At 53.1% G+C, this 22,615-nt stretch overlaps 2 protein-coding genes and 1 gene segment (V, D, J or C); all 3 read left to right on the top strand.

The window, feature by feature from the left end:
• The first annotated feature begins 894 nt into the window (after positions 1 to 894).
• Positions 895 to 4,428, top strand: LOC117006500. The segment is given in 2 exon segments: positions 895 to 2,431; positions 3,284 to 4,428. Coding segments are annotated over 2 exon segments (645 nt in total).
• Positions 4,429 to 7,519: 3,091 nt separating this feature from the next.
• Positions 7,520 to 11,439, top strand: LOC117006303. Its single transcript, XM_033078676.2, has 2 exons — positions 7,520 to 8,087; positions 10,865 to 11,439. The coding sequence occupies exons 1-2, from the start codon at positions 7,811 to 7,813 to the stop codon at positions 11,437 to 11,439; spliced, it is 852 nt and encodes a 283-aa protein (XP_032934567.1). The 5' UTR covers positions 7,520 to 7,810.
• A 5,611-nt stretch (positions 11,440 to 17,050) lies between these two features.
• LOC117006492 lies at positions 17,051 to 21,163 on the top strand. The gene is made up of 2 exons (XM_033079017.1): positions 17,051 to 19,382; positions 20,169 to 21,163. Exons 1-2 carry the CDS (start codon positions 19,106 to 19,108, stop codon positions 20,933 to 20,935), a joined length of 1,044 nt encoding a protein of 347 aa, XP_032934908.1. The 5' UTR covers positions 17,051 to 19,105; the 3' UTR covers positions 20,936 to 21,163.
• The last annotated feature ends 1,452 nt before the right edge of the window (positions 21,164 to 22,615 follow it).

Genomic DNA, 22,615 nt, shown 5'->3' with positions numbered 1-22,615 from the left:
CGTTTCACGGGGAAAACATTTTATTTACTACTTACAACTATGTCAGCTGCAGACCACGTTGGGGATAAGTCCATTCCATCTTTTAACATCCTGGGTCTCCGGAACTGGAACTGTTCAAGTTTTAATTTTTGAGGGATATATTATAATCTTCTAATTTATATTTCCTCACACAGCCGGGGCACCATTTAATGCCGGACACGTGTTTACACACAGAGTCACAAACGAGACAGGACTTCTGTGGAACACGTCTCGAGCTGTTTATTTTCCAGCATCAGTCTCATTACTTGGTCAGGACAATGCGAAATTGCCAGCAGCTCATGTCCTGGGCAGCAGCCACACAACTTGGTGTTGCAACGCACTTTCAAAGTTTTATGACCAATCACAAAAAGCAAAAGCATACTGGCAGTAGTTTTATCCCACCACTAAAAGTATATGTACCTTTGGTTAAAACAATGCTTGCTTATTTCGAGTACAATACCTGCTTGTAAACCTATAATTTACAATGCAGAGATCTCCATTATTAATTTTATAACTTCCTACTACCTAGCCAGGTATACTTTTCCTCAGCTTAGGCAGTTAGTCGAGCCAAGCGTTAATCCACAGACCATTATTTCATTTGTCCTTGCTTTCTCCATCCCATAGAACTTTTCTGCTGACAAATCTCATAGCTACCACTTAGCTCTAATTAAAGCTCTGCTGTTTCTGAGGCCTGCTTTTTGCCACATTTTCAAAACCCTATAATTTTCAATATTCCCGCAGAAAGCTGTACTTTCAATCCCAGTTGAAGTTGGAATTCACTTCTTTACATTTTTGTCTCATCCACGGGCTTCCCCAAATACCCTTGGATGTGAATTCACCACATTTCTGAAACAGCAGAAAATCTGGGAGGGAAGACTAAAACTCTTTTGGACTAGAGGAGGATTTCAAACCATCAGAGGACCCAGCCACAACCACCTTCCACCTTAAAATGATTGGTCCTTTTTCATTGACTTTAGTATCCTCTCAGATACTCTGAAAAGCAGATGCCCGGGTTTAGCAATGTAGCAAGTGTTGGAGGGAGACACTTGGACGAATGAGCCCCACATGAGGTTTCCCTCCTGATACTTGTTATAGGGACCCCATTTCCTTTGGGGACAGGAGCCTTTCAGCATCTTTAGGAAGTCATTGCAATGAGCAAGCTCAGCAGAGGCCACAGTCAGGTCATGTGAAAGTTGATGGTGTCTTGTTCTCTAATGCTCACATCACGCCTATTTTGGTTTCAAAGGGAAGAACAAAGGAAAGCGAAAAGTAATGACCAGACCAGACAGTGACACCAATGTAGCAATAGGTGATAACGGAATGGAAGGGAAGCTCAGAGCTCAAAAATCTCTAATTGTTGAGCCTATAGAAACCACCGACCATGGCTGAGAATTGGCTCGGGCTGAGCTTTGTCAGTGGCAAAGGGTTAGAGATGATGAGGAAGGACATGGAAGACACAGGAAAGGAGAGACTGCAGTGCTATGTCTCTGGGATCACCAAGCATAGTTGCAGGATTTGTCTCAGCAAAAATACTGGGAAGACTTCTCATCTCCTTCAACAGGTCTCACCATCTTTTCTCTGCTATGAACCCTAGGAAGGCACAATCTTCGAAGGGTAAAGCAGAACGATAAGCTCCCATCTGGAAAGCCTGTGACAACCACAAACCCTGCATTTCTGTAGAAATCTCCTTCTAAACCACGGAACGAGGCAACACCTACATGAGAATTTTCCTATTACACCCATTATCATTATATGCATCATTGGAGACATTATTCCAAATACTTTCTGTGACAAAACCGTTTTAGAGAAACTGAAAATGACCAGTATGGGATCACTCAGGAGTTGATATGGAAAAGAGGGTGGGAAAAGAGGGACCTGGGAGAGAGGCATTTGTCCGAGGCAGATGAAGAATAGCACGGCAGAAGGGGCACAGACACACGAGTCCCCTGTTCCCAGAGGAAATTGCAATGAGCCCAGACAGCTGAGAAAGCTCAGTGGGGAAGAAGCCGCTGAGCTCGCCAATGGGCAGCACGGGGTGTGCAGCAGAGCTGGCGATTGCAGCTGCGGAGGTGAGGAGTGCAGTGCGAGCTGAGCGGGAAGAGCCCCTTGCCATGGCTGAGGCCGCAGAGGCACGGAATGCTCCGAATGCCAGTGGCTGAGGGAGCCACGGCGGCTGCTGCTGGACGAGCGAGAAACGCAGCAGGAGCATTTCAGGCACGGCAAGGACAGGCCATTGCTCTGCCTGCTGCCGCTGCTGCTCCCGCTGCTCCCGCACACAGTCGTTTCCGGCACCTCTGTTCTCTCGCCGCTGCGACGTGCTTTCTGCCTCTTCCTCACTCAGCAAACACGCAGCTTGCTCTCGCCATGCACCTCGCACATCTCATCCTCACCGTCTTCCTGGCACAGCTCCTCGGTAAGTCCTGCCTTTCCATCAAGCCACCCTTCTTATTTTTTTCCATCCCTTGCCTCAGGAAACTCTCAGCAGTTCAGGACCGTGTTGGGAAACATCAGAGATTAGAGGGAAAAGGCTGCGATAAAATTGGCTTCACATTGTGGTTTTGCAAATGTTTGCTCAAGAAGTTTTTCGATTTGTAATGGGAAAAGAGAGGGAGAGAAACCTCAGACCCCGTCTCTGTCTTTTCTCTCACATTCAGGCCCTCTTCCTCTGACCCTCTCTTCTCATCCTCCTGCTGTCACCTCAGGAGATCTCAGCTGTCTCTGCAGTGCCATGTTGCTGCTGTTTTAATGTAAAGTCCTCAGATCCTGTCAAATCTGCCCCAGCAACCTCAAAGCTCTCATTTCACTGACAATAACAGGGTGCCGCTTTCTGCCTCCAGGCTCTGCCAAAACTTCCAGAATTCTCTGGACTGGCAACACAATCAGGTTTCTCTCTCTTTCCAAGCTCAGCTTTGTGTGCACTCAGGGATGGAGAAGCCCTCAGAGGTGACAGGGATGGGGAAGCAGGATGAATACTTTTGCTGAACCTCGGAGGGCTCCACATCCTGAATCAGCACAGAAAATTCAGGCTGTTACCAGATGGCCTGAGCAGGAAAGTAGGATTAGGGAGACAGCCCAGCTCGTTTCAGGATCCAGCAGTGCTGAGAGCTCTGAAAAACAATGCAAAAAAACTCTCGCCTCGCTGTCTACACATCTCAGAATGTCTCTTGCAGGGCAGAGAGCTTTCTCCACCAGGGGTTTGCACTCATTTTACTTTTGCTACCTATAGTCCTTCCGTGTGGAGATACTGACCCTGATCTTCTTCCAGGCACATCAGGACAGATCACGGTCAGCCAGGAAGATGCACAAGTCACACTGAAGGAGGGACAAACCTTCGACACCACCTGCAAATACCAGAGCAGTTACTTTTATGGCTTGCAGTGGTACCAGGTGCGGAAAGGCCAAGCCCCCCAGCTGATCTCCATTCAATCAGTGACTGGCCCCAGGCACAGCGGCCGGATCACCACGCACCTGAACACCACGGGCAAATACAGTGTCCTGAAGGTGGAGGAAGTGCAGGTGTCTGACAGTGCCTTGTACCTGTGTGCTGTGCAAGACACCCTGGTGCAGGGAGCTTGCTCGGCTGTGCAACAACCCAGGGGAGGGAGGGGATGTGTCAGTGCAAGGCTGAGCTAAGGAAAGGGACACAGATCTCACCCCAGTGCTCACCATAACTTGCACCGCATGTGTGTACAATGGTCTGATTGTTTTCACTACGTCCATCGTGACACTTCCATTGGGAAAACATTCTGGACAATTTTCACTCATTTCTATATTGTCCAATGCCTAAGTAAGGAAAAATGTCTCCTGTGCATGCCTGGGACCTTGTCCTTCCACACTCCAGCCCTGCTGCTTTTGGCCCCACATGTTCCCCAGGGCTGCTTCTGTGTTCCTGCCCTGGCTGCTCTTGCAGCAGCCCCGTTTGCATGGACACACGTGAGGCACAGATTGGTGGATGGCTCCACACTGGTGTGCACGAGCCTGTGTCTGTCCATGTGTGTCCTTCAGAGGGACGGAATTCCCTGACTATGCCAGGGACACCGAGAACTGCTCTGGCCCTGCAGAGCACAGAACAGCACCTTGCCAGGCTCAGAAGGAGCCCGAGTGCAGCTGAATGCTGCCGGCAGCTGCTGGCAAGAGATGTGTGCAGTGAAGAGGCGCTGAAATGCAGCCCCTGTGTCCCGAGCCCTCCCTTTCCTGCCCCTCCAAAACTGACTCTCAGCTGATGTGGATGGATGTGCTTGCGATGCAGTGTTAGTTGTGTGTGGGACGGGACATAGCTGTGTTCTGTGCCTGGCCAGGCCAAACTTTTTTTTGTCTCTCGTTGTGGCGGTGCTGCGAGAGGCGGGGGCTGAGGGCGGCCGGGGCGGAGCTGTTGGCGTGGCAGAGGAGGCGGCAGGGCCGCAGCAGAGAGCCGGGGCTGAGTGGCACAGCGATGCTCGGCCGGCGGAGCGGCGCCATGCGGCGGTGTCGGGGCGCGGGGCTGGCGGCGCTGGCCGCGGTGCTGCTCGGTGCGCGGGGGTGGCGGCCACGGGGCCGCGGCCGGGGCTGGGCTGATCCCGAACGTCTCTGGAGCCTGCCGACCTGCCAGGCTTCTTCACACACCTCTTCCCGCGAACTATTCTCCCCTTTATCCTTCCCTCTTCTCCATCCCATAATGCTTTAGAGATCCGCGGATTGTATTCTCTGCCCAATCATGTACAATCAGTCCTTCTTTATAACTTACGAAGTCAGTCCTTACCCCTTCTAACTTTTCTGTGTTTTTGTGCTTTCTCCCACATCCTGCCGTTCTCAAGTGACTCTCTAGAGCGTTCTGACGTTCACGCATTCATCTCTCCGCAATCGTAAATGGACACGTCTGTTGTGCGTATCTTGAAATCCTCTGGGAACTGTTTTCCTCCCCATCTCTCTACGTCCCTGACTCTTTCGGCGTGCTTTGTAATGTGCTGTTGGGCATTGTAGGATTTCAGGTTTGTCCTTCTTCTGTCCCCGGCAGTGGCTTCAGGCAGAGCTCAGGTGCAGCAGGAGCCACTCCTGGAGACTACCGAGGACACTGGCATCAACATCAGCTGCTCACACCCAAAAAAACAGATTGAGGATTTTGTCCAATTCTACCGTCAGCTCCCGGGCCAAAGCCCCGAAATCCTGGCACTCGCTGCTAGAAATTCCAAGGATGTGCCGGTCATTGCAGGAAAGTTGTCAGTGTCAGCGGACGGGCAGAGCAGCGCGCTGTGGCTCAGGCAGCCCCGGCGCGGGGACGCGGCCGTGTATTACTGCGCGCTGGTGGCACGGGCAGAGGAGCCGGGGCTGCGGCCGGGCACGAACCGGGGCGGGCGGGGCCCGCAGGGGCCGGGGGCACAGCGCCGCCCGCGGCCAGCAGGGGGCGCTGCCGCTCCGCCCGCCGGGCCCCAGGCGGCTCCGCAGCTCCTTCAGTGCCCCGAGCCCGCGCACAGCGACAGCGCCCAGCCCGCCACGGCCCCGACACACGGCTGCCAGCCTGCCTGCTGCGGGACACAGCCGCCACACACAGCCCGCCACGGCCCCGACACACGGCTGCCAGCCTGCCTGCTGCGGGACACAGCCGCCACACACAGCCCGCCACGGCCCCGACACACGGCTGCCAGCCTGCCTGCTGCGGGACACAGCCGCCACACACAGCCCGCCACTGCCCTCTCAATGTCGTTACGCAGGGACCCCGACAATGCTATTTTCTGTTTGCAACTATATCGGCTTCTGACCACGTTGTGGATAACTCCATTCCTCCTTTTAACAGCCTGGGTCTGTGGCACTGGAACTCCCCAAATTTTTATCCTGGTTTTAAATTGGTTTTTTTTTAATATTCTTCCAATCTAGAATTACTCAGACTGCAAGGGACTTATTTCAGTCCCGCCACGGGTTTATGCACAGAATCCTGAACGAGACGGGACTGCTGTGGAACACATCTCGAGCTTTTTAGTTTCCAGCATCAGTCTCATTACCTGGTTAGGAAAATGGGAAATTCCCAGCAGCTCACGTCCTGGGCAGCAGCCACAGAACTTGGTGCTACAACGCGGTTTGAAAATTTCATGACCAAGCACAAAGAGCAGGGGCATACTGGCAGTAGTTTTATCCAACCACTACAAGTAAACGCACCTTCGCTTAAACAATGTTTCCTTATTTCGAATACAATACCTGCTTGTAAGAGAGCTCCATCATTAAGTTTAGAACTTCCTAGTATCATGCTAGATATTTTTTCCTCAGCTTAGGCAGTTAGTCGAGCCAAGCGATAATCCACAGATCATTCTTTCATTTTTCCTTGCTTTCTACATCTCATAGAAGTTTTCTGCTGAGAAATCTCATAGCTACCGCTTAGCTCTAATTACAGTTCTGCTGTTTCTGAGGCCTGCTTTTTGTCACTTTCTCAAAACCCTCTAATTTTACAAATTCCTACACCAAGTTGTACTTTGAATCGCAGAGATGGGTGGTATTCACTTCTCTGCATTTTCACCTCATCCATAGCTTTCCCCAAACACACTTGGATGTGCATTGACCCCTTTTCTGAAACAGCAGAACGTCTGGGACGGAAGATAAAAACTCTTTTGGACTAGAGTAACATTTCAAATCATCAAAATGCTCTGTCTCTCCACTTTCCACCTTAAACGGATTGGTCCCTTTTCCTTCACGTTAGGAACCCGTCAGGTATTCTGAAAAGCTGATGGCCGGGTTCAGCAATGCTGCAAGTGTTGCAGGGAGACATTTGAAATAATGAGCTCAGCATGAGGTTTGGCTCCTGAGACTTGCTCTAGAGACCCCATTTCCTTTGGGGACAGGAACCTTTCAGCACCTTCAGGAATTCATTGCAATGAGCAAGTTCAGCAGAGGCCACAGTCAGGCAATGTGAAAGGCGAAGAGTGTCTGGTTCTGTAATGCTCACATCACGTCCATTTTCCTTTCCAAAACAAGAATAATGAAAAAAGTGATGATCAGAGTACACAATGACACCAATGAATTAGTAGGTGATAAGGAAATGAAAGTGGCAGCTCAGAGCTCATTAACATCTAATTGATGAGCCTTTACAGACTAGCGACAGTAGGTGTGAATTGGCTCAGGCTGAATTTTGTCAGTGGCAAAGGGTTAGTGATATTGAGAGAGGACATGGAACCCCGAGGAAAGCAGAGACTGCAGTGCTGTGTCTCTGGGATCAGCAAGGATGATTGCAGGTTTTTGTCTCAGCACAAATGCTGGAAAGAATCCTCATCTCCCAGTGGGTGTCTGTCCATTTTTAATCGGCTCTAAAGCTAAGAATGCACAATGTTCGAAGAAGCCCGTAGAATGAGAAGCTTTCACTCGGAAAATCTATCATAACCTCAGGACCATCCACAACTCTAGAAACTTTCTATTAAGCCATGGAGCAGTGAAACACCTGCATGAAAATTATCACTATCTGCAATACTGTTCATGTTATTCTAGATAGATATCAGAATAAAAACCGTTTAAGAAAAATCAAAATGACCACTCAGGAATTGATATGGAAAAGAGGGTGGGAGTGATGGACCTGGGAGAGAGGCATTTGTCCCAGACAGATGAAGAAGGGCAGGGCAGAAGGGGCACAGACACACGAGTCCCCTGTTCCCAGAGGAAATTGCAATGAGCCCAGACAGCTGAGAAAGCTCAGTGGGGAAGAAGCCGCTGAGCTCGCCAATGGGCAGCACGGGGTGTGCAGCAGAGCTGGCGATTGCAGCTGCGGAGGTGAGGAGTGCAGTGCGAGCTGAGCGGGAAGAGCCCCTTGCCATGGCTGAGGCCGCAGAGGCACGGAATGCTCCGAATGCCAGTGGCTGAGGGAGCCACGGCGGCTGCTGCTGGACGAGCGAGAAACGCAGCAGGAGCATTTCAGGCACGGCAAGGACAGGCCATTGCTCTGCCTGCTGCCGCTGCTGCTCCCGCTGCTCCCGCACACAGTCGTTTCCGGCACCTCTGTTCTCTCGCCGCTGCGACGTGCTTTCTGCCTCTTCCTCACTCAGCAAACACGCAGCTTGCTCTCGCCATGCACCTCGCACATCTCATCCTCACCGTCCTCCTGGGACAGCTCCTCGGTAAGTCCTGCCTTCTCCCCAAGCAACCCTTCTTCTTATTTTTACCCCTTCCCTCAGGAAATTCTCAGCAGCTCGTTCGGGACCGTGTTGGTAAATGTCAGAGATTAGAGAGAAAAGACTGAGAAAAATCGGCTCCGCTTTGAGGTTTTGCAAATATTTGCTGAAGAAGGTCTTCGATTGGTAAAGGAAAAAGGAAGGGAGAGAAGTGAAACCTCAGACCCCTTCTATGTAGTTTCTCCCAACTTCAATCCATCTCCCTTTGCCACTTCATTAACATCCTCCTGCTGTCACCACAGGGAATCTCAGCTCTCTCTGCAGTCCCATATTGCTCCTGTTTTAATGTAAATTCCCACGCCTCAGCAACCTCAAAGTTCTCATTTCACTGACATTATTAAAGTGCCCCTTGTCTGCCTCAAGCCTGCCACAGCTCTGCCAAAATTTCAAGCGTTCTCTAAACTTAGCAAAACCAAGGCTCCCACTTTCCAATCTCAGTTTTGTGTGCACTTAGTGATGGAGGATCCCTCAGAGGGGACAGGAATGGGGAAGCAGGATGAATCCCTTTAGTGAACCACGGTGCGGTCCTTCACCTGCTTCACCACAAAAAGTTTAGGATACCAGATTGTCTTGCTAAGAGGAGCAGGAGCAGAGACCGAGCACAGCCCTTGTCAGGATCCTGCTGTGCATATAGCTCGGAAATCATTGTCGCCTATCTGTCTGCACATCTCAGGGCTTCCCTGCATGGCAGAGAGCTTTCTGCACCAGGGTATTGTACCCAATTTGATTTTCCTGTCTGTAGTCATTCCCTATGCAGCTGCTGACATTGACTTTCTTCCAGGCACCACGGGGCAGATCACGGTCACCCAGGAAGATGCACAAGTCACAGTGAAGCAGGGACAGCCCTTCCACACCACCTGCAAATATCATACCAGTTATTTTACTGCCTTACTGTGGTACCAGGTTCGGAAAGGCCAAGCCCCCCAGCTGGTCTCCTATCAATCAGGGACTGGCCCCAGGCACAGCGGCCGGATCACCACGCACCTGAACACCACGGGCAAATACAGTGTCCTGAAGGTGGAGGAAGTGCAGGTGTCTGACAGTGCCTTGTACCTGTGTGCTGTGCAAGACACCCTGGTGCAGGGAGCTTGCTCGGCTGCGCAACAACCCAGGGGAGGGAGGGGATGTGTCCGTGTAAGGCTCAGGTTAGGGAAGGGATGCAGATCTCACCCCAGTGCTCACCACAACTTGCACCCCGAGTATGTACAATGATCTGATGGTTTTCACTACGTCCATCCTGATACTTCCATTGGGAAAATATTCTGGAGAATTCTGACTCATTTCCACATTGCGCAACCTCTAAGTAAGAAAACCAAAAAAATATCCCCTCTACAGGTCTGGGACCTTGTCCTTCCACACTGCAGCCCTGCTGCTTTTGGCCCCTCATGTTCTCAGAAGAGCTCAGTGCTGCTTCTGTGTTCCTGCCCTGGATCCTTTTGTAGCAACCCCATTTGTATGGACACACGTGAAGTACACATGGCTCCACTCGTGTTGACGAGCCTGTGTCCGTCCGTGTGTGTCCCTCATCGGGACGGAATTCCCACACACTGCCAAGGACACCGGGCACTGTTCTAGCCCTGCAGAGCACAGAGCAGCAGCTTGCCAGGCTCAGAAGCAGCCCGAGTGCAGCTGAATGCTGCCGGCAGCTGCTGGCTAGAGATGTGTGCAGGGAAGAGGCGCTGAAATGCAGCCCCTGTGTCCCGAGCCCTCCCTTTTCTGCCCCTCCAAAGCTCACGCTCCGCTCCTACCGATGTCAGTCCCACCAAGGAGGGTTTGGGTCCAGTTTGGTGCTCATGTAAAGGAGGACAAATAACACGGCCGGGGCATCAGCAGAGCTGGCAGCCTCCATGGCCTCGGCACCAAGGCGGGACAGAGCCGCTCTCAGCGGCGCTGCAGAGGGCAAAAGTAGGAGATTTGCCATGCCTTGTGGGCACGGAGACAGGCTCGGCAATGCTACCGCTGTGTGCTGCCAGCGTATGGATGTGCTTGCGATGCAGTTGGGTGGTGAGTGGCAGGGGACACAGCTGTGTCCTGTCCCTGTCCACGGCAAACGTCCTTCTGTCGCTCGTTGTGGCGGGGCTGGGAGAGGCGGGGGCTGAGGGAGGCCGGGGCGGAGCTGTTGGCGTGGCAGAGGAGGCGGCAGGGCCGCAGCAGAGAGCCGGGGCTGAGGGGCACAGCGATGCTCGGCCGGCGGAGCGGCGCCATGCGGCGGTGTCGGGGCGCGGGGCTGGCGGCGCTGGCCGCGGTGCTGCTCGGTGCGCGGGGGTGGCGGCCGGGGGAGTCCGGGTTAGCGGTTTAGTGTGACCGGCTCCAGCCCAAGATACATCTCTTATTATCCTGTTCCTTTTCGGTTCTTAATTACCCTCTGTCCCCTCCTCTACCCTCATATTTTCTTCTCGCACTGTATCATTACTTCCCATTTTGCTTTTTGTACTCCACATGTTTATCCATCCATCCATCCATCCATCCATCCATCCATCCATCCATCCATCCATCCATCCTTCCTTTCTTCTCAGCAAGTGTAATTTTGTAATTTCGTTCTGAATTTTCCTCAAACCCAAACACATAGATTCTTCTCCTTAAACGAACAGTCTCAGTGAATTAATTTCTGCATGATTTATGCTGAGAACATATCCAGTTTCGCTCTAATCTTTCATTCTCTCCCATCTCCCTCTCCATGGCATTTTCTGAAAAGAAAATAATTGCTCTTTTCCCATCTGCAGTGGCTGTGGCCAGAGCCCAGGTACAGCAGGAGCCGTCACTAGAGACCACCGAGGGCACCGGAGTAAACATCAGCTGCTCACACTCCAACATCGGGACAGGAGATACGATCGCCTGGTACCGTCAGCTCCCGGAGAAGGGCCCGGTCTTCCTCGGCAGAGTTCACAAAGGGTTGAGAGAGCTGCCGGACATAGCAGGACAGCTGTGGGTGTCGGCAGATCGGCGTTCGAGCTCGTTGTGGCTCAGGCGGCCCCGGCGCGGGGACGCGGCCGTGTATTACTGCGCGCTGGTGGCACGGGCAGAGGAGCCGGGGCTGCGGCCGGGCACGAACCGGGGCGGGCGGGGCCCGCAGGGGCCGGGGGCACAGCGCCGCCCGCGGCCAGCAGGGGGCGCTGCCGCTCCGCCCGCCGGGCCCCAGGCGGCTCCGCAGCTCCTTCAGTGCCCCGAGCCCGCGCACAGCGACAGCGCCCAGCCCGCCACGGCCCCGACACACGGCTGCCAGCCTGCCTGCTGCGGGACACAGCCGCCACACACAGCCCGCCACTGCCCCGACATCTCGTTACCCAGGAACCCCTGATATTGCTATTTACTATTTTCAACTATATCGCCTGTAGACCACGTTGGGGATATCTCCATTCCTCCTTTTAACAGCCTGGGTCTGCGGCACTGGAACTCCCTAAATTTGTATCCTACTTTTCAATTTTTTTCTATTTGTACTCTTCTAAACTATAATTACTCAGACCGCAAGGGTCTGATTTCATTCCGGCCACGGGTTTGTGCACAGAATCACGAACGAAACGGGACTACTGTGGAACGTGTCTCGAGCTGTTTAGTTTCCAGCATCAGTCTCATTACTTGGTTAGGAAAATGGGAAATTGCCAGAAGCTCGCGTCCTGGCCAGCAGGCACAAAACCTGGTGCTACAACGCACTTTGAAAGGTTTATGACCAATCACAAAAGGTAAAAGCATACTGGCAGCAGTTTTATACAACCACTCTAAGTACATGTACCTGAGGTTAAAAAAATGTTTTCTTATTTCGAATAAAATACCTGCTTGTAAGCCCTGAAATACAATGGACAGAGCTCCATCATTAAGTTTAGAACTTCCTAATATCATTCCAGATAAAATTTTCTGCTGCTTAGGGACTTAGTCTGGCCATGTGTTAATACACACACCTTTGTTTTATTTGTCCTCGCTTTCTAAATCTCATAGAACTTTTCTGCTAACAAACCCCATGGCTACTGCTTAGCTCTAATTACAGTTCTGCTGTTTCTGGGGCCTACTTTTTGTCACTTTCTCAAAACCCTCGAATTTTACATGTTCCTACAGAAAGTTGTACTTTGAATCCCAGCTGAGGGTGGAATTCACTTCTCTACATTTTCGTCTCATCCATAGGTTTCCGCAAACACGCACGGATGTGCATTGACCACTTTTCTGAAATAGCAGAATCCGGGAGGGAAGATAAAAACACGTTTGGACAAGACGTACATTTCAAATCATCAAAAGGCTCTGTCTCTCCACTTTCCACCTTAAACTGATTGATCTCTTCCTTCTCGTTAGGAACGTCTCAGGTATTCTGAAAAGCAGATGGCCGGGTTGAGCAATGCAGCAAGTGTTGCAGGGAGACACTTGAAAAAATGAGCTCAACGTGAGGTTTCGCTCCTGAGACTTGCTCTAGGGACCCAATCTCCTTTGGAGACAGGAGCCTTTAACCCTTACAGGAATTCATTGTAATGAGCAATTTCAGCAGAGGCCACAGGCCATGTGAAAGGTGAGAGTGTCTGGTTCTCTAATGCTCACATCACGTCCATTTTCCTTTCCAAAAGAAGAACAAGGAAAAGGGAAAGTGATGACTAAAGCACAAAAAGACACCGTTGTAGTAGGAGGTGATAAGGAAATGAAAGTGGCAACTCAGAGCTCATCAGCCTCTAATTGATGAGTCTTTAGGAACCTGCGAGTGTGGCTGTGAATTACCTCAGGCTGAACTTTGTCAGTGGCACAGGCTTAGAGATGATGAGAGAGGACATGGAAGTCCCAGAACGGAGAGACTGCACTGCTGTGTCTCTGGGATCACCAAGCATGGTTGCAGGTTTCTCATGTCAGCACAACTGCTGGGGAGAATCCTCATCTCCCAGGACGTGCCTTTCCATCTTTTCTCTGCTCTGAACCCGAAGAAGGAACAAAAAGTGATGAAACCCGTAGAAGGACAAGCTTTCACCCGAAAAATCTATCATAACCTCGGTAATCTTCACTTCTCCAAAAATCTCCTTCTAAACCATGTAGTGGTGCAACACCTGCATGAGAATGTTCCTACTACAGTCATTATCATTTTCTGCATGACTCTTCATGTTATTCCACATAGTTTTCTGTGACAAACTCCTTTTCGACGAAAACCAGAATGACCGGTATGGGATCACTCTGCCGTTGATATGGAAAAGAGGGTGGCAGTGAGGGACCTGGGAGAGAGGCATTTGTCCCAGGCAGATGAAGAAGGGCAGGGCAGAATGGGCACAGACACACGAGTCTCCTGTTCCCAGAGGAAATTGCAATGAGCCCAGACAGCTGAGAAAGCTCAGTGGGGAAGAAGCCGCTGAGCTCGCCAATGGGCAGCACGGGGTGTGCAGCAGAGCTGGCGATTGCAGCTGCGGAGGTGAGGAGTGCAGTGCGAGCTGAGCGGGAAGAGCCCCTTGCCATGGCTGAGGCCGCAGAGGCACGGAATGCTCCGAATGCCAGTGGCTGAGGGAGCCACGGCGGCTGCTGCTGGACGAGCGAGAAACGCAGCAGGAGCATTTCAGGCACGGCAAGGACAGGCCATTGCTCTGCCTGCTGCCGCTGCTGCTCCCGCTGCTCCCGCACACAGTCGTTTCCGGCACCTCTGTTCTCTCGCCGCTGCGACGTGCTTTCTGCCTCTTCCTCACTCAGCAAACACGCAGCTTGCTCTCGCCATGCACCTCGCACATCTCATCCTCACCGTTCTCCTGGCACAGCTCCTCGGTAAGTCCTGCCTTTTTCTCAAGCCACCCTTCTTATTTTTATCCCTTCCCCAGGGAAACTCTCAACACGCCGTTCAGGACCGTGTTGGGGAATGTCAGTGATTAGAGAGAAAAGGCTGAGAAAAATCGGCTCCGCTTTGAGATTGTTCAAATGTTTGCTCAAGAAGATCTCCAATTGGGAAAGGAAAAAGGAAGGGAAAGAAATGAAACCTCAGACCCCTTCTCTGTAGTTTCTTCCCCCTTCAATCCTTCTCTCTCTGCCTCTTTATTCTCATCCTCCCGCTGTCACCGTTGATCTCAGCTGTCTCTGTAGTGCCGTATTGCTCCTGTTTTAATGTAAATTCCCAGACCCTGTCAAACCTGCCTCAGCAATCTCAAAGTTCTCTTTCACCGACATTAACAGGGTCTCTCTTTTCTGCTTCCAGGCTCCCACAGCTCTGCCACGGCTTCCAGTGTTCTCTGGGCTGGCAGCACAATCAGGGCTCCCTCTTTCCAAGCTCAGCTCCGTGTGTACTTAGTGATGGAGGAGGCCTCATAGGCGACAGGAATGGGGAAGTAGGATGAATCCCTTTATTGAACCTCGGTGTGCCCCTCAATCTGCTTCAGCACAGAAAGTTCAGGATCCCAGATTGTCTTGCTAGGAGGAGCAGGAGCAGAGACAGAGCCCAGCCCATGTCAGGATCCTGCTGTGCATATAGCTCGGAAATCATTCCCACCTTTCTGTCTGCATATCTTCGGACCTCCCTGCATTTCAGAGAGGTTTCTCCACCAGGATATTGTACCCAAATTGCTTTTCCTCCCTGTAGTCATTCCCTATGGAGCTGCTGACATTGACTTTCTTCCAGGCACCACGGGGCAGGTCACGGTCATCCAGGAAGATGCACAAGTCACAGTGAAGCAGGGACAGCCCTTCCACACCACCTGCAAATACCAGACTAGTTATCCTACTACCTTGCTCTGGTACCAGCTGAAGAAAGGCCAAGCCCCCCAGCTGGTCTCCATTCAATCAGGGACTGGCCCCAGGCACAGCGGCCGGATCACCACGCACCTGAACACCACGGGCAAATACAGTGTCCTGAAGGTGGAGGAAGTGCAGGTGTCTGACAGTGCCTTGTACCTGTGTGCTGTGCAAGACACCCTGGTGCAGGGAGCTTGCTCGGCTGTGCAACAACCCAGGGGAGGGAGTGGATGTGTCAGTGCAAGTTTTCAGGTTAGGGAAGGGATGCAGATCTCACCCCAGTACTCACCAGAGCTTGCACTCCATGTGTGTACAATGGTCTGATGGTTTTCACTACGTCTATCCTAACACTTCCCTTGGGAAAATTTTCTCGAGGATTCTGACTCATTTCCACATCTTGCAGTCTCTAAGTAAAAAAAAAATAATAAAATCCCCTGTACAGGTCTGGGACCTTGTCCTTCCACACTCCAGCCCTGCTGATTTTAGCCCCACATGTTCTCACCAGGCCCAGGGCTGTTTCTGTGTTCCTGCTCTGCCTGCTCTTGCAGCAGCCCCGTTTGGTGAAGCACAGATTTGTGGATGGCTCCACTCTGGTGTACGCGAGCCTGTGTCTGTGCGTGTGTGTCCCTCAGAGGGAGGGAATTCCCTGACTATGCCAGGGACACCGATTACTTCTCTGGCCCTGCACAGCACAGAGCAGCAGCTTGTGAGACTCAGAAGGAGCCCGAGTGCATCTGAATGCTGCCGACAGCTGCTGGCTAGAGATGTGTGCAGGGAACAGGTGCTGCAATGTAGCCCCTGTGTCCCCAGTCCTCCTTTTCCTGTACCTCCAAAGCTCACGCTCGGCTGATATGGATGGATGTGCTTGCGATGCAGTGTGGGTGGTGTGTGGGATGGGACACAGCTGTGTCCTGTCCCTGGCCATAGCAAACGTCCTTGTGTCGCTCGTTGTGGCGGGGCTGGGAGAGGCGGGGGCTGAGGGCGGCCGGGGCGGAGCTGTTGGCGTGGCAGAGGAGGCGGCAGGGCCGCAGCAGAGAGCCGGGGCTGAGGGGCACAGCGATGCTCGGCCGGCGGAGCGGCGCCATGCGGCGGTGTCGGGGCGCGGGGCTGGCGGCGCTGGCCGCGGTGCTGCTCGGTGCGCGGGGGGGGCGGCCGGGGGAGTGCGGGTTAGCGGGCTCAGTGAGACCGGCTCCAGCCCAAGATACATCTCTTATTATCCTGTTCATTTTCGTTTCTTAATTACCTTCTGTCCCTTCCTCTCATATTTTCTTCTCGCACTGCATCATTACTTCCCAGTTTGGTTTTTTAACTCCACATGTCCATCCCTCCATCCATCCTTCCATCCTTCCATCCATCCATCCATCCATCCATCCATCCATCCATCCATCCATCCATCCATCCATCCTTCTAAGCAAGTATAATTTTGTAATTTCGTTCTGAATTTTCCTCAAACCACAACTCATAGATTCTTCTCCTTAAACGAACAGTCTCAGTGAATTAATTTCTCCATGATTTATAAGCAGAACATATCCCATTTAGCTCTAATCATTCATTCTGTCCCATCTCCCTCTCCATGGCATTTTCTGAAAAGGAAATAATTGCTCTATTCTCATCTGCAGTGGCTGTGGGCAGAGCTCAGGTGCAGCAGGAGCCATTCCTGGAGACCGCAGAAGGCACCAGTATCACCATCAAGTGCTCACACTCCAATATCCGAAAGGGCGATTTCATCCATTTCTACCGCCAGCTCCCGGGCCAAAGACCTCTACTCCTGGCGGTCACTGCTAAAGCGTCCAAAGAAGTTCGATCCCCTGAAGGGCGTCTGTCGGTATCGGCAGATCGGAGTTCGAGCGCGCTGTGGCTCAGGCGGCCCCGGCGCGGGGACGCGGCCGTGTATTACTGCGCGCTGGTGGCACGGGCAGAGGAGCCGGGGCTGCGGCCGGGCACGAACCGGGGCGGGCGGGGCCCGCAGGGGCCGGGGGCACAGCGCCGCCCGCGGCCAGCAGGGGGCGCTGCCGCTCCGCCCGCCGGGCCCCAGGCGGCTCCGCAGCTCCTTCAGTGCCCCGAGCCCGCGCACAGCGACAGCGCCCAGCCCGCCACGGCCCCGACACACGGCTGCCAGCCTGCCTGCTGCGGGACACAGCCGCCACACACAGCCCGCCACGGCCCCGACACACGGCTGCCAGCCTGCCTGCTGCGGGACACAGCCGCCACACACAGCCCGCCACGGCCCCGACACACGGCTGCTGCTGCTTTCAGCTTGCTCTGCATAGCAAAGAGCTGCTCCAGGACAGCATCAGTGCTGGGAGCTGGCAAAGCAGCTGCACTGGCAGTCACACAGGGGATAATTCAGGTAGTGCCGTCACCTCGGTATGTCATGACATGAGAGGGATTTGCACTGAGGCTTTCTGAGATGATGAAGGAATCTCCAAGTCTGTCCCAGCAGAAATATCTCTGTGCAATACTGGAAGGTTCATCAAAAGCAGTATTCTCAAATGGATGTGTAAGTGGGGGTGCTCTTTGAATTCGTCGGAGGTTGGAATTCACTTCCCTTCTGTACATTTTTTCTAATGCTCAGGTTTCCCATGGATAAATGGATATGCTTTCAGAACCTTAGTGAAATACCAGAATATCTGGGAGGGAAAAGAATTAATCTTTTGGAGTAGGGGAGCATTTCACATTATCAGAAGGCTCTGTCACAACTCTCTTTCACCTCTAAACTAATTGTTCTCTTTCCATTAGTAACCTCTCAGGCATACAGAAGAACAAATGCTCGAATTTAACAATGCTGCACGTACTGGAGAGAGACACTCTAAAGGCTGAGCTCCACATGAGGCTTTTTTCTACAGACGTCCGCTAGACTCCCCGTTTCCTTAGGGGACAGGAGCCTTTCAGCAACTTCAGGAACTCATTGCAATGAGCAAGTTCAGCAGAGTCCACAGTCAGGGCATGGGATACGCAAGAGAATCTGGTTCTCTAATGCTCATATCACGTCCGTTTTCATTTCCAAGGGAAAAACAAGGAAAAGGGAAACGTGCAGAGCACGCAATGACACCAATGTAGCAGTAGGTGATAAGTAAGAGAAGGAGGGAGCTCAGAGCTCTCCAGGTTATTATTAATGGATCATTAGGAAATTTGTTTGAAGTGTCTCTGGCTGAGCTTTGTCAGAGATAAAAAGGGACAAGAAGAACAGGAGGAAAATGGTGGTTTCAGGGGGTCTTGTGGGGTTAGGCAGCACTCATCAAGGAATACCTATGAAGCTGTGAATTCTCCAGCATTAGGGTTCTCGAAAAGACATCTCAAAGTGTCCTCTGTGGAGCTCTGTGTGAGCCTTTCTGTGCAGAGGCTTGGACCATTTTACCCCAAAAGAGGTCCCTTGCAAGGAAAACCATGATGTGACTGCATAATCTGAGATATGCAGAGAGGATAAGAGGAACGACCAAGCCATCAAAGGAGACGTGAAAGTGAGAGATTAGAATCTTCTAGGAGTTTCCAGGATGATTCGGAGAAAAGGCAGTCAGATGTGCTGAAGAAGTGGTGAATGCAGACACAGAGACGCAATCAGGTGCATCCAGGCCCGACAAAGAGCTGGGGATGATGAGAGAGGGAACACAAGGTGCAGGAAAGGAGAATCTGCAGTGATGTGAGCCTGGGGTCAGCAAGGAGGGTTGCAGGTTTTTCTTCCCAGCACTAATGTAGAATCCTCCTCTGCCTGCAGATGTCAGATTGTCTTATCTCTCCTCTGAAGCCTAAGAAGGCACAACCATGGAAGAACTCATTAGCAGGGCAAGCTTGATCCTGATCTTTCACCTGGAAAATCTGTGACAACCTCAGGACCTTCAGTTTCTATAGAAACCTCCTTCTAAACCATGGAGTGGTGCAACACCTGCATGAGAATGTTCCTATTACAATCATTATCATTACCTGCATCATTGGTCACAACAGTCCAGATAGTTTTGTATGAAAAACCCGTTTAAGAGGAAAACAGAATGACCAGTATGGGATCCCTCTGGAGTTAATATGGAAAAGAGGGTGGGAGAGGGAGGCATTTGTCCCAGGAAGATGAAGAAGAGCAGGGCAGAAGAGGCACAGACGGAGGAGTACGCTGTTCCCAGAGGAAATTGCAACGAGCCCAGACAGTGGTGAAAGCTCAGTGGGGAAGAAACCGCTGAGCTCGCCAATGGGCAGCACGGGGTGTGCAGCAGAGCTGGCGATTGCAGCTGCGGAGGTGAGGAGTGCAGTGCGAGCTGAGCGGGAAGAGCCCCTTGCCATGGCTGAGGCCGCAGAGGCACGGAATGCTCCGAATGCCAGTGGCTGAGGGAGCCACGGCGGCTGCTGCTGGACGAGCGAGAAACGCAGCAGGAGCATTTCAGGCACGGCAAGGACAGGCCATTGCTCTGCCTGCTGCCGCTGCTGCTCCCGCTGCTCCCGCACACAGTCGTTTCCGGCACCTCTGTTCTCTCGCCGCTGCGACGTGCTTTCTGCCTCTTCCTCACTCAGCAAACACGCAGCTTGCTCTCGCCATGCACCTCGCACATCTCATCCTCACCGTCTTCCTGGCACAGCTCCTGGGTAAGGCCTGCCTTTCCCCCAAGCCACCCTTACTAATTTTATCCCTTCCCTCAGGAAACTCTCAATAGCACGTTCGGGACCATGTTGGGAAATGTCAGTGATGAGAGAGAAAAGACTGAGAAAAATCGGCTCTGCTTTGAGGTTTTGCAAATGTGTGCTGAAGAAGGTCTTCAATTGGTAAAGGAAAAAGGAAGGGAGAGAAATGAAACCTCAGACCCCTGCTCTGTAGTTTCTCCCAACTTCAATCCATCTCTCTCTGCCACTTCATTCTCATCCTCCTGCTGTCACCACAGGGAATCTCAGCTGTCTCTGCAGCTCAAAGTTCTTATTTCAATGACACTATTAGAGTGTCTCTTTTCGGCCTCAAGCCTGCGACATCTCTGCCAAAATTTCAAGCGTTCTCTAAACTCAGCAAAACCAAGGCTCCCACTTTCCAATCTCAGATTTGTGTGCACTTAGTGATGGAGGATCCCTCAGAGGGGACAGGAATGGGGAAGGAGGATAAATCCCTTTATTGAACCTCGGTGTGGTCCTTCACCTTCTTCAGCACAAAAAGTTCAGGATCCCAGATTACCTTGGTAGCAGGAGCAGGAGCAGAGACTGAAACCAGGCCCTGTCAGGATCCTGCTGTGCATATAGGTTGGAATTAATTCCCGCCTTTCTGTCTGCACATCTCAGGGTTTCCCTGCATGGCAGAGAGCTTTCTCCACCAGGGTATTGTACCCAATTTGCTTTTCCTGTCTGTAGTCATTCCCTATGGAGCTGCTGACATTGACTTTCTTCCAGGCACCACGGGGCAGATCACGGTCACCCAGGAAGATGCACAAGTCACAGTGAAGCAGGGACACCCCTTCCACACCACCTGCAAATACCAGAGCAGTAACTTTTATGGCTTGCAGTGGTACCAAGTGCGGAAAGGCCAATCCCCCCAGCTGGTTTCCTATCAATCAGTGACTGGCCCCAGGCACAGCGGCCGGATCACCACGCACCTCAACACCACGGGCAAATACAGTGTCCTGAAGGTGGAGGAAGTGCAGGTGTCTGACAGTGCCTTGTACCTGTGTGCTGTGCAAGACACCCTGGTGCAGGGAGCTTGCTCGGCTGTGCAAAAACCCAGGGGAGGGAGGGGATGGGTCAGTGCAAGGCTGATGTTTTTAAAGGGACGCAGATCTCGCCCCAGCGCTCACCAGTACTTGTGTCCTGTGTGTGTACAATGGTCTGGTGTTTTTCATTACGTCCATCCTTCCAATTCCGTTGAGAAAATATTGTGGAAAATTTTGACTCATTTCCACATTCTACAGTGTCTACGTAAAAAAAAATATCCCCTGGGCATGCCTGGGACCTTGTCCTTCCACACTGCAGCTCTGCTGCTTTTGGCCCCCCAGGTTCACAGCAAAGCCCAGGGCTGCTTCTTTGTTCCTGCCCTGGCTGCTCTTGCAGCAGCCCCGTTTGCACAGACACACGTGAAGCACAGATTTGTGGATGGCTCCACTCTGGTGTGCACGAGCCTGTGTCTGTGCGTGTGTGTCCCTCATCGGGAGAGAATTCCCTGACTATGCCAGGGACACCGAGCACTGCTCTGGCCCTGCACAGCACAGAGCAGCAGCTTGCCAGGCTCAGAAGGAGCCCGAATGCAGCTGAGTGCTGCCGGCAGCTGCTGGCTAGAGATGTGTGCAGTGAAGAGGCGCTGAAATGCAGCCCCTGTGTCCCGAATCCTCGCTTTCCTTCCTCTCCAAAGCTCACGCTCGGCTACTGTGGATGGATGTGCTTGCGAGGCAATGTGGGTGGTGTGTGGGACGGGACACAACTGGCTATGCCAAACTTTACTGTGTCGCTCGTTGTGGCGGGTTTGGGAGAGGCGGGGGCTGAGGGCGGCCGGGGCGGAGCTGTTGGCGTGGCAGAGGAGGCGGCAGGGCCGCAGCAGAGAGCCGGGGCTGAGGGGCACAGCGATGCTCGGCCGGCGGAGCGGCGCCATGCGGCGGTGTCGGGGCGCGGGGCTGGCGGCGCTGGCCGCGGTGCTGCTCGGTGCGCCGGGGCCGATTGCAGGGGCTGGTTCGGGATGTCTGGATCTTCCCGGGAGAAGCACTAGGCTCGGGATTTGTCTCTGGGACTCCTGCCCCTCCTTGCATCTTTTTCACACACTGCCCTCAATCCTCCTCTCCTCAACTAATGCCTTCCAGCCCAGCTTGCCTGATCTCCTACTCCATTTTATTAGTTATTCATGGATTCATTCAACCATCTCCCCATCCATTCAATTCAGACCCTCTTCCGTCTTTTCAGCCTTCCCATCTCGCGGTCTGACACTTCCCCAAAATACCCCACATTCTTATGTCAAAGTAATCCCTCTCGGAGAAAAACTCTCTCCATCCTTTATTCTCAGAACACGTTCCAGGTACCTGTGATCTGTCCTCCTCTGCTCTTTCCCATCTCTGCGTGCACGGCTTTGCTGCTGATGAAAACTGATTCTTCTTTTCTCCGTGGCAGTTGTTGTGGCCAGAGCCCAGGTACAGCAAGAACGGTCACTGGAGACCACCGAAGGCACCGGAGTCAACATCAGCTGCTCACATCCCAAAATCCAGACCAATGAATGGATCTATTGGTATCGACAGCTCCCGGGCCGAGGACCCGAATTGCTCGCATCCACTGCTGGAGGGACCAAAGAGCTGCCGGTCATTTCAGGAAAGCTGTCGGTGTCGGCAGATCGGCGTTCGAGCGCGCTGTGGCTCGGGCAGCCCCGGCGCGGGGACGCGGCCGTGTATTACTGCGCGCTGGTGGCACGGGCAGAGGAGCCGGGGCTGCGGCCGGGCACGAACCGGGGCGGGCGGGGCCCGCAGGGGCCGGGGGCACAGCGCCGCCCGCGGCCAGCAGGGGGCGCTGCCGCTCCGCCCGCCGGGCCCCAGGCGGCTCCGCAGCTCCTTCAGTGCCCCGAGCCCGCGCACAGCGACAGCGCCCAGCCCGCCACGGCCCCGACACACGGCTGCCAGCCTGCCTGCTGCGGGACACAGCCGCCACACACAGCCCGCCACGGCCCCGACACACGGCTGCCAGCCTGCCTGCTGCGGGACACAGCCGCCACACACAGCCCGCCACGGCCCCGACACACGGCTGCCAGCCTGCCTGCTGCGGGACACAGCCGCCACACACAGCCCGCCACGGCCCCGACACACGGCTGCCAGCCTGCCTGCTGCGGGACACAGCCGCCACACACAGCCCGCCACGGCCCCGACACACGG

Source organism: Catharus ustulatus, chromosome 23 (genome assembly GCF_009819885.2).
Source record: "Catharus ustulatus isolate bCatUst1 chromosome 23, bCatUst1.pri.v2, whole genome shotgun sequence".
In the NCBI taxonomy this organism is placed as follows: domain Eukaryota; kingdom Metazoa; phylum Chordata; class Aves; order Passeriformes; family Turdidae; genus Catharus; species Catharus ustulatus.
Note: the sequence above shows the minus strand (reverse complement) of the source record. Positions and strands in the feature narration are given on the sequence as shown.

What these genes read in the sequence shown, in the direction of transcription:
- LOC117006303 (XM_033078676.2), top strand. Translation starts at nt 7,811, where the DNA reads ATGCTCCGAATGCCAGTGGCTGAGGGAGCCACGGCGGCTGCTGCTGGA. An exon ending in CCTCCTGGGACAGCTCCTCG is followed by an intron (nt 8,088 to 10,864) that starts GTAAGTCCTGCC and finishes TCCCATCTGCAG; the next exon opens with TGGCTGTGGCCAGAGCCCAG.
- LOC117006492 (XM_033079017.1), top strand. Translation starts at nt 19,106, where the DNA reads ATGCTCCGAATGCCAGTGGCTGAGGGAGCCACGGCGGCTGCTGCTGGA. An exon ending in CTTCCTGGCACAGCTCCTGG is followed by an intron (nt 19,383 to 20,168) that starts GTAAGGCCTGCC and finishes ACTTTCTTCCAG; the next exon opens with GCACCACGGGGCAGATCACG.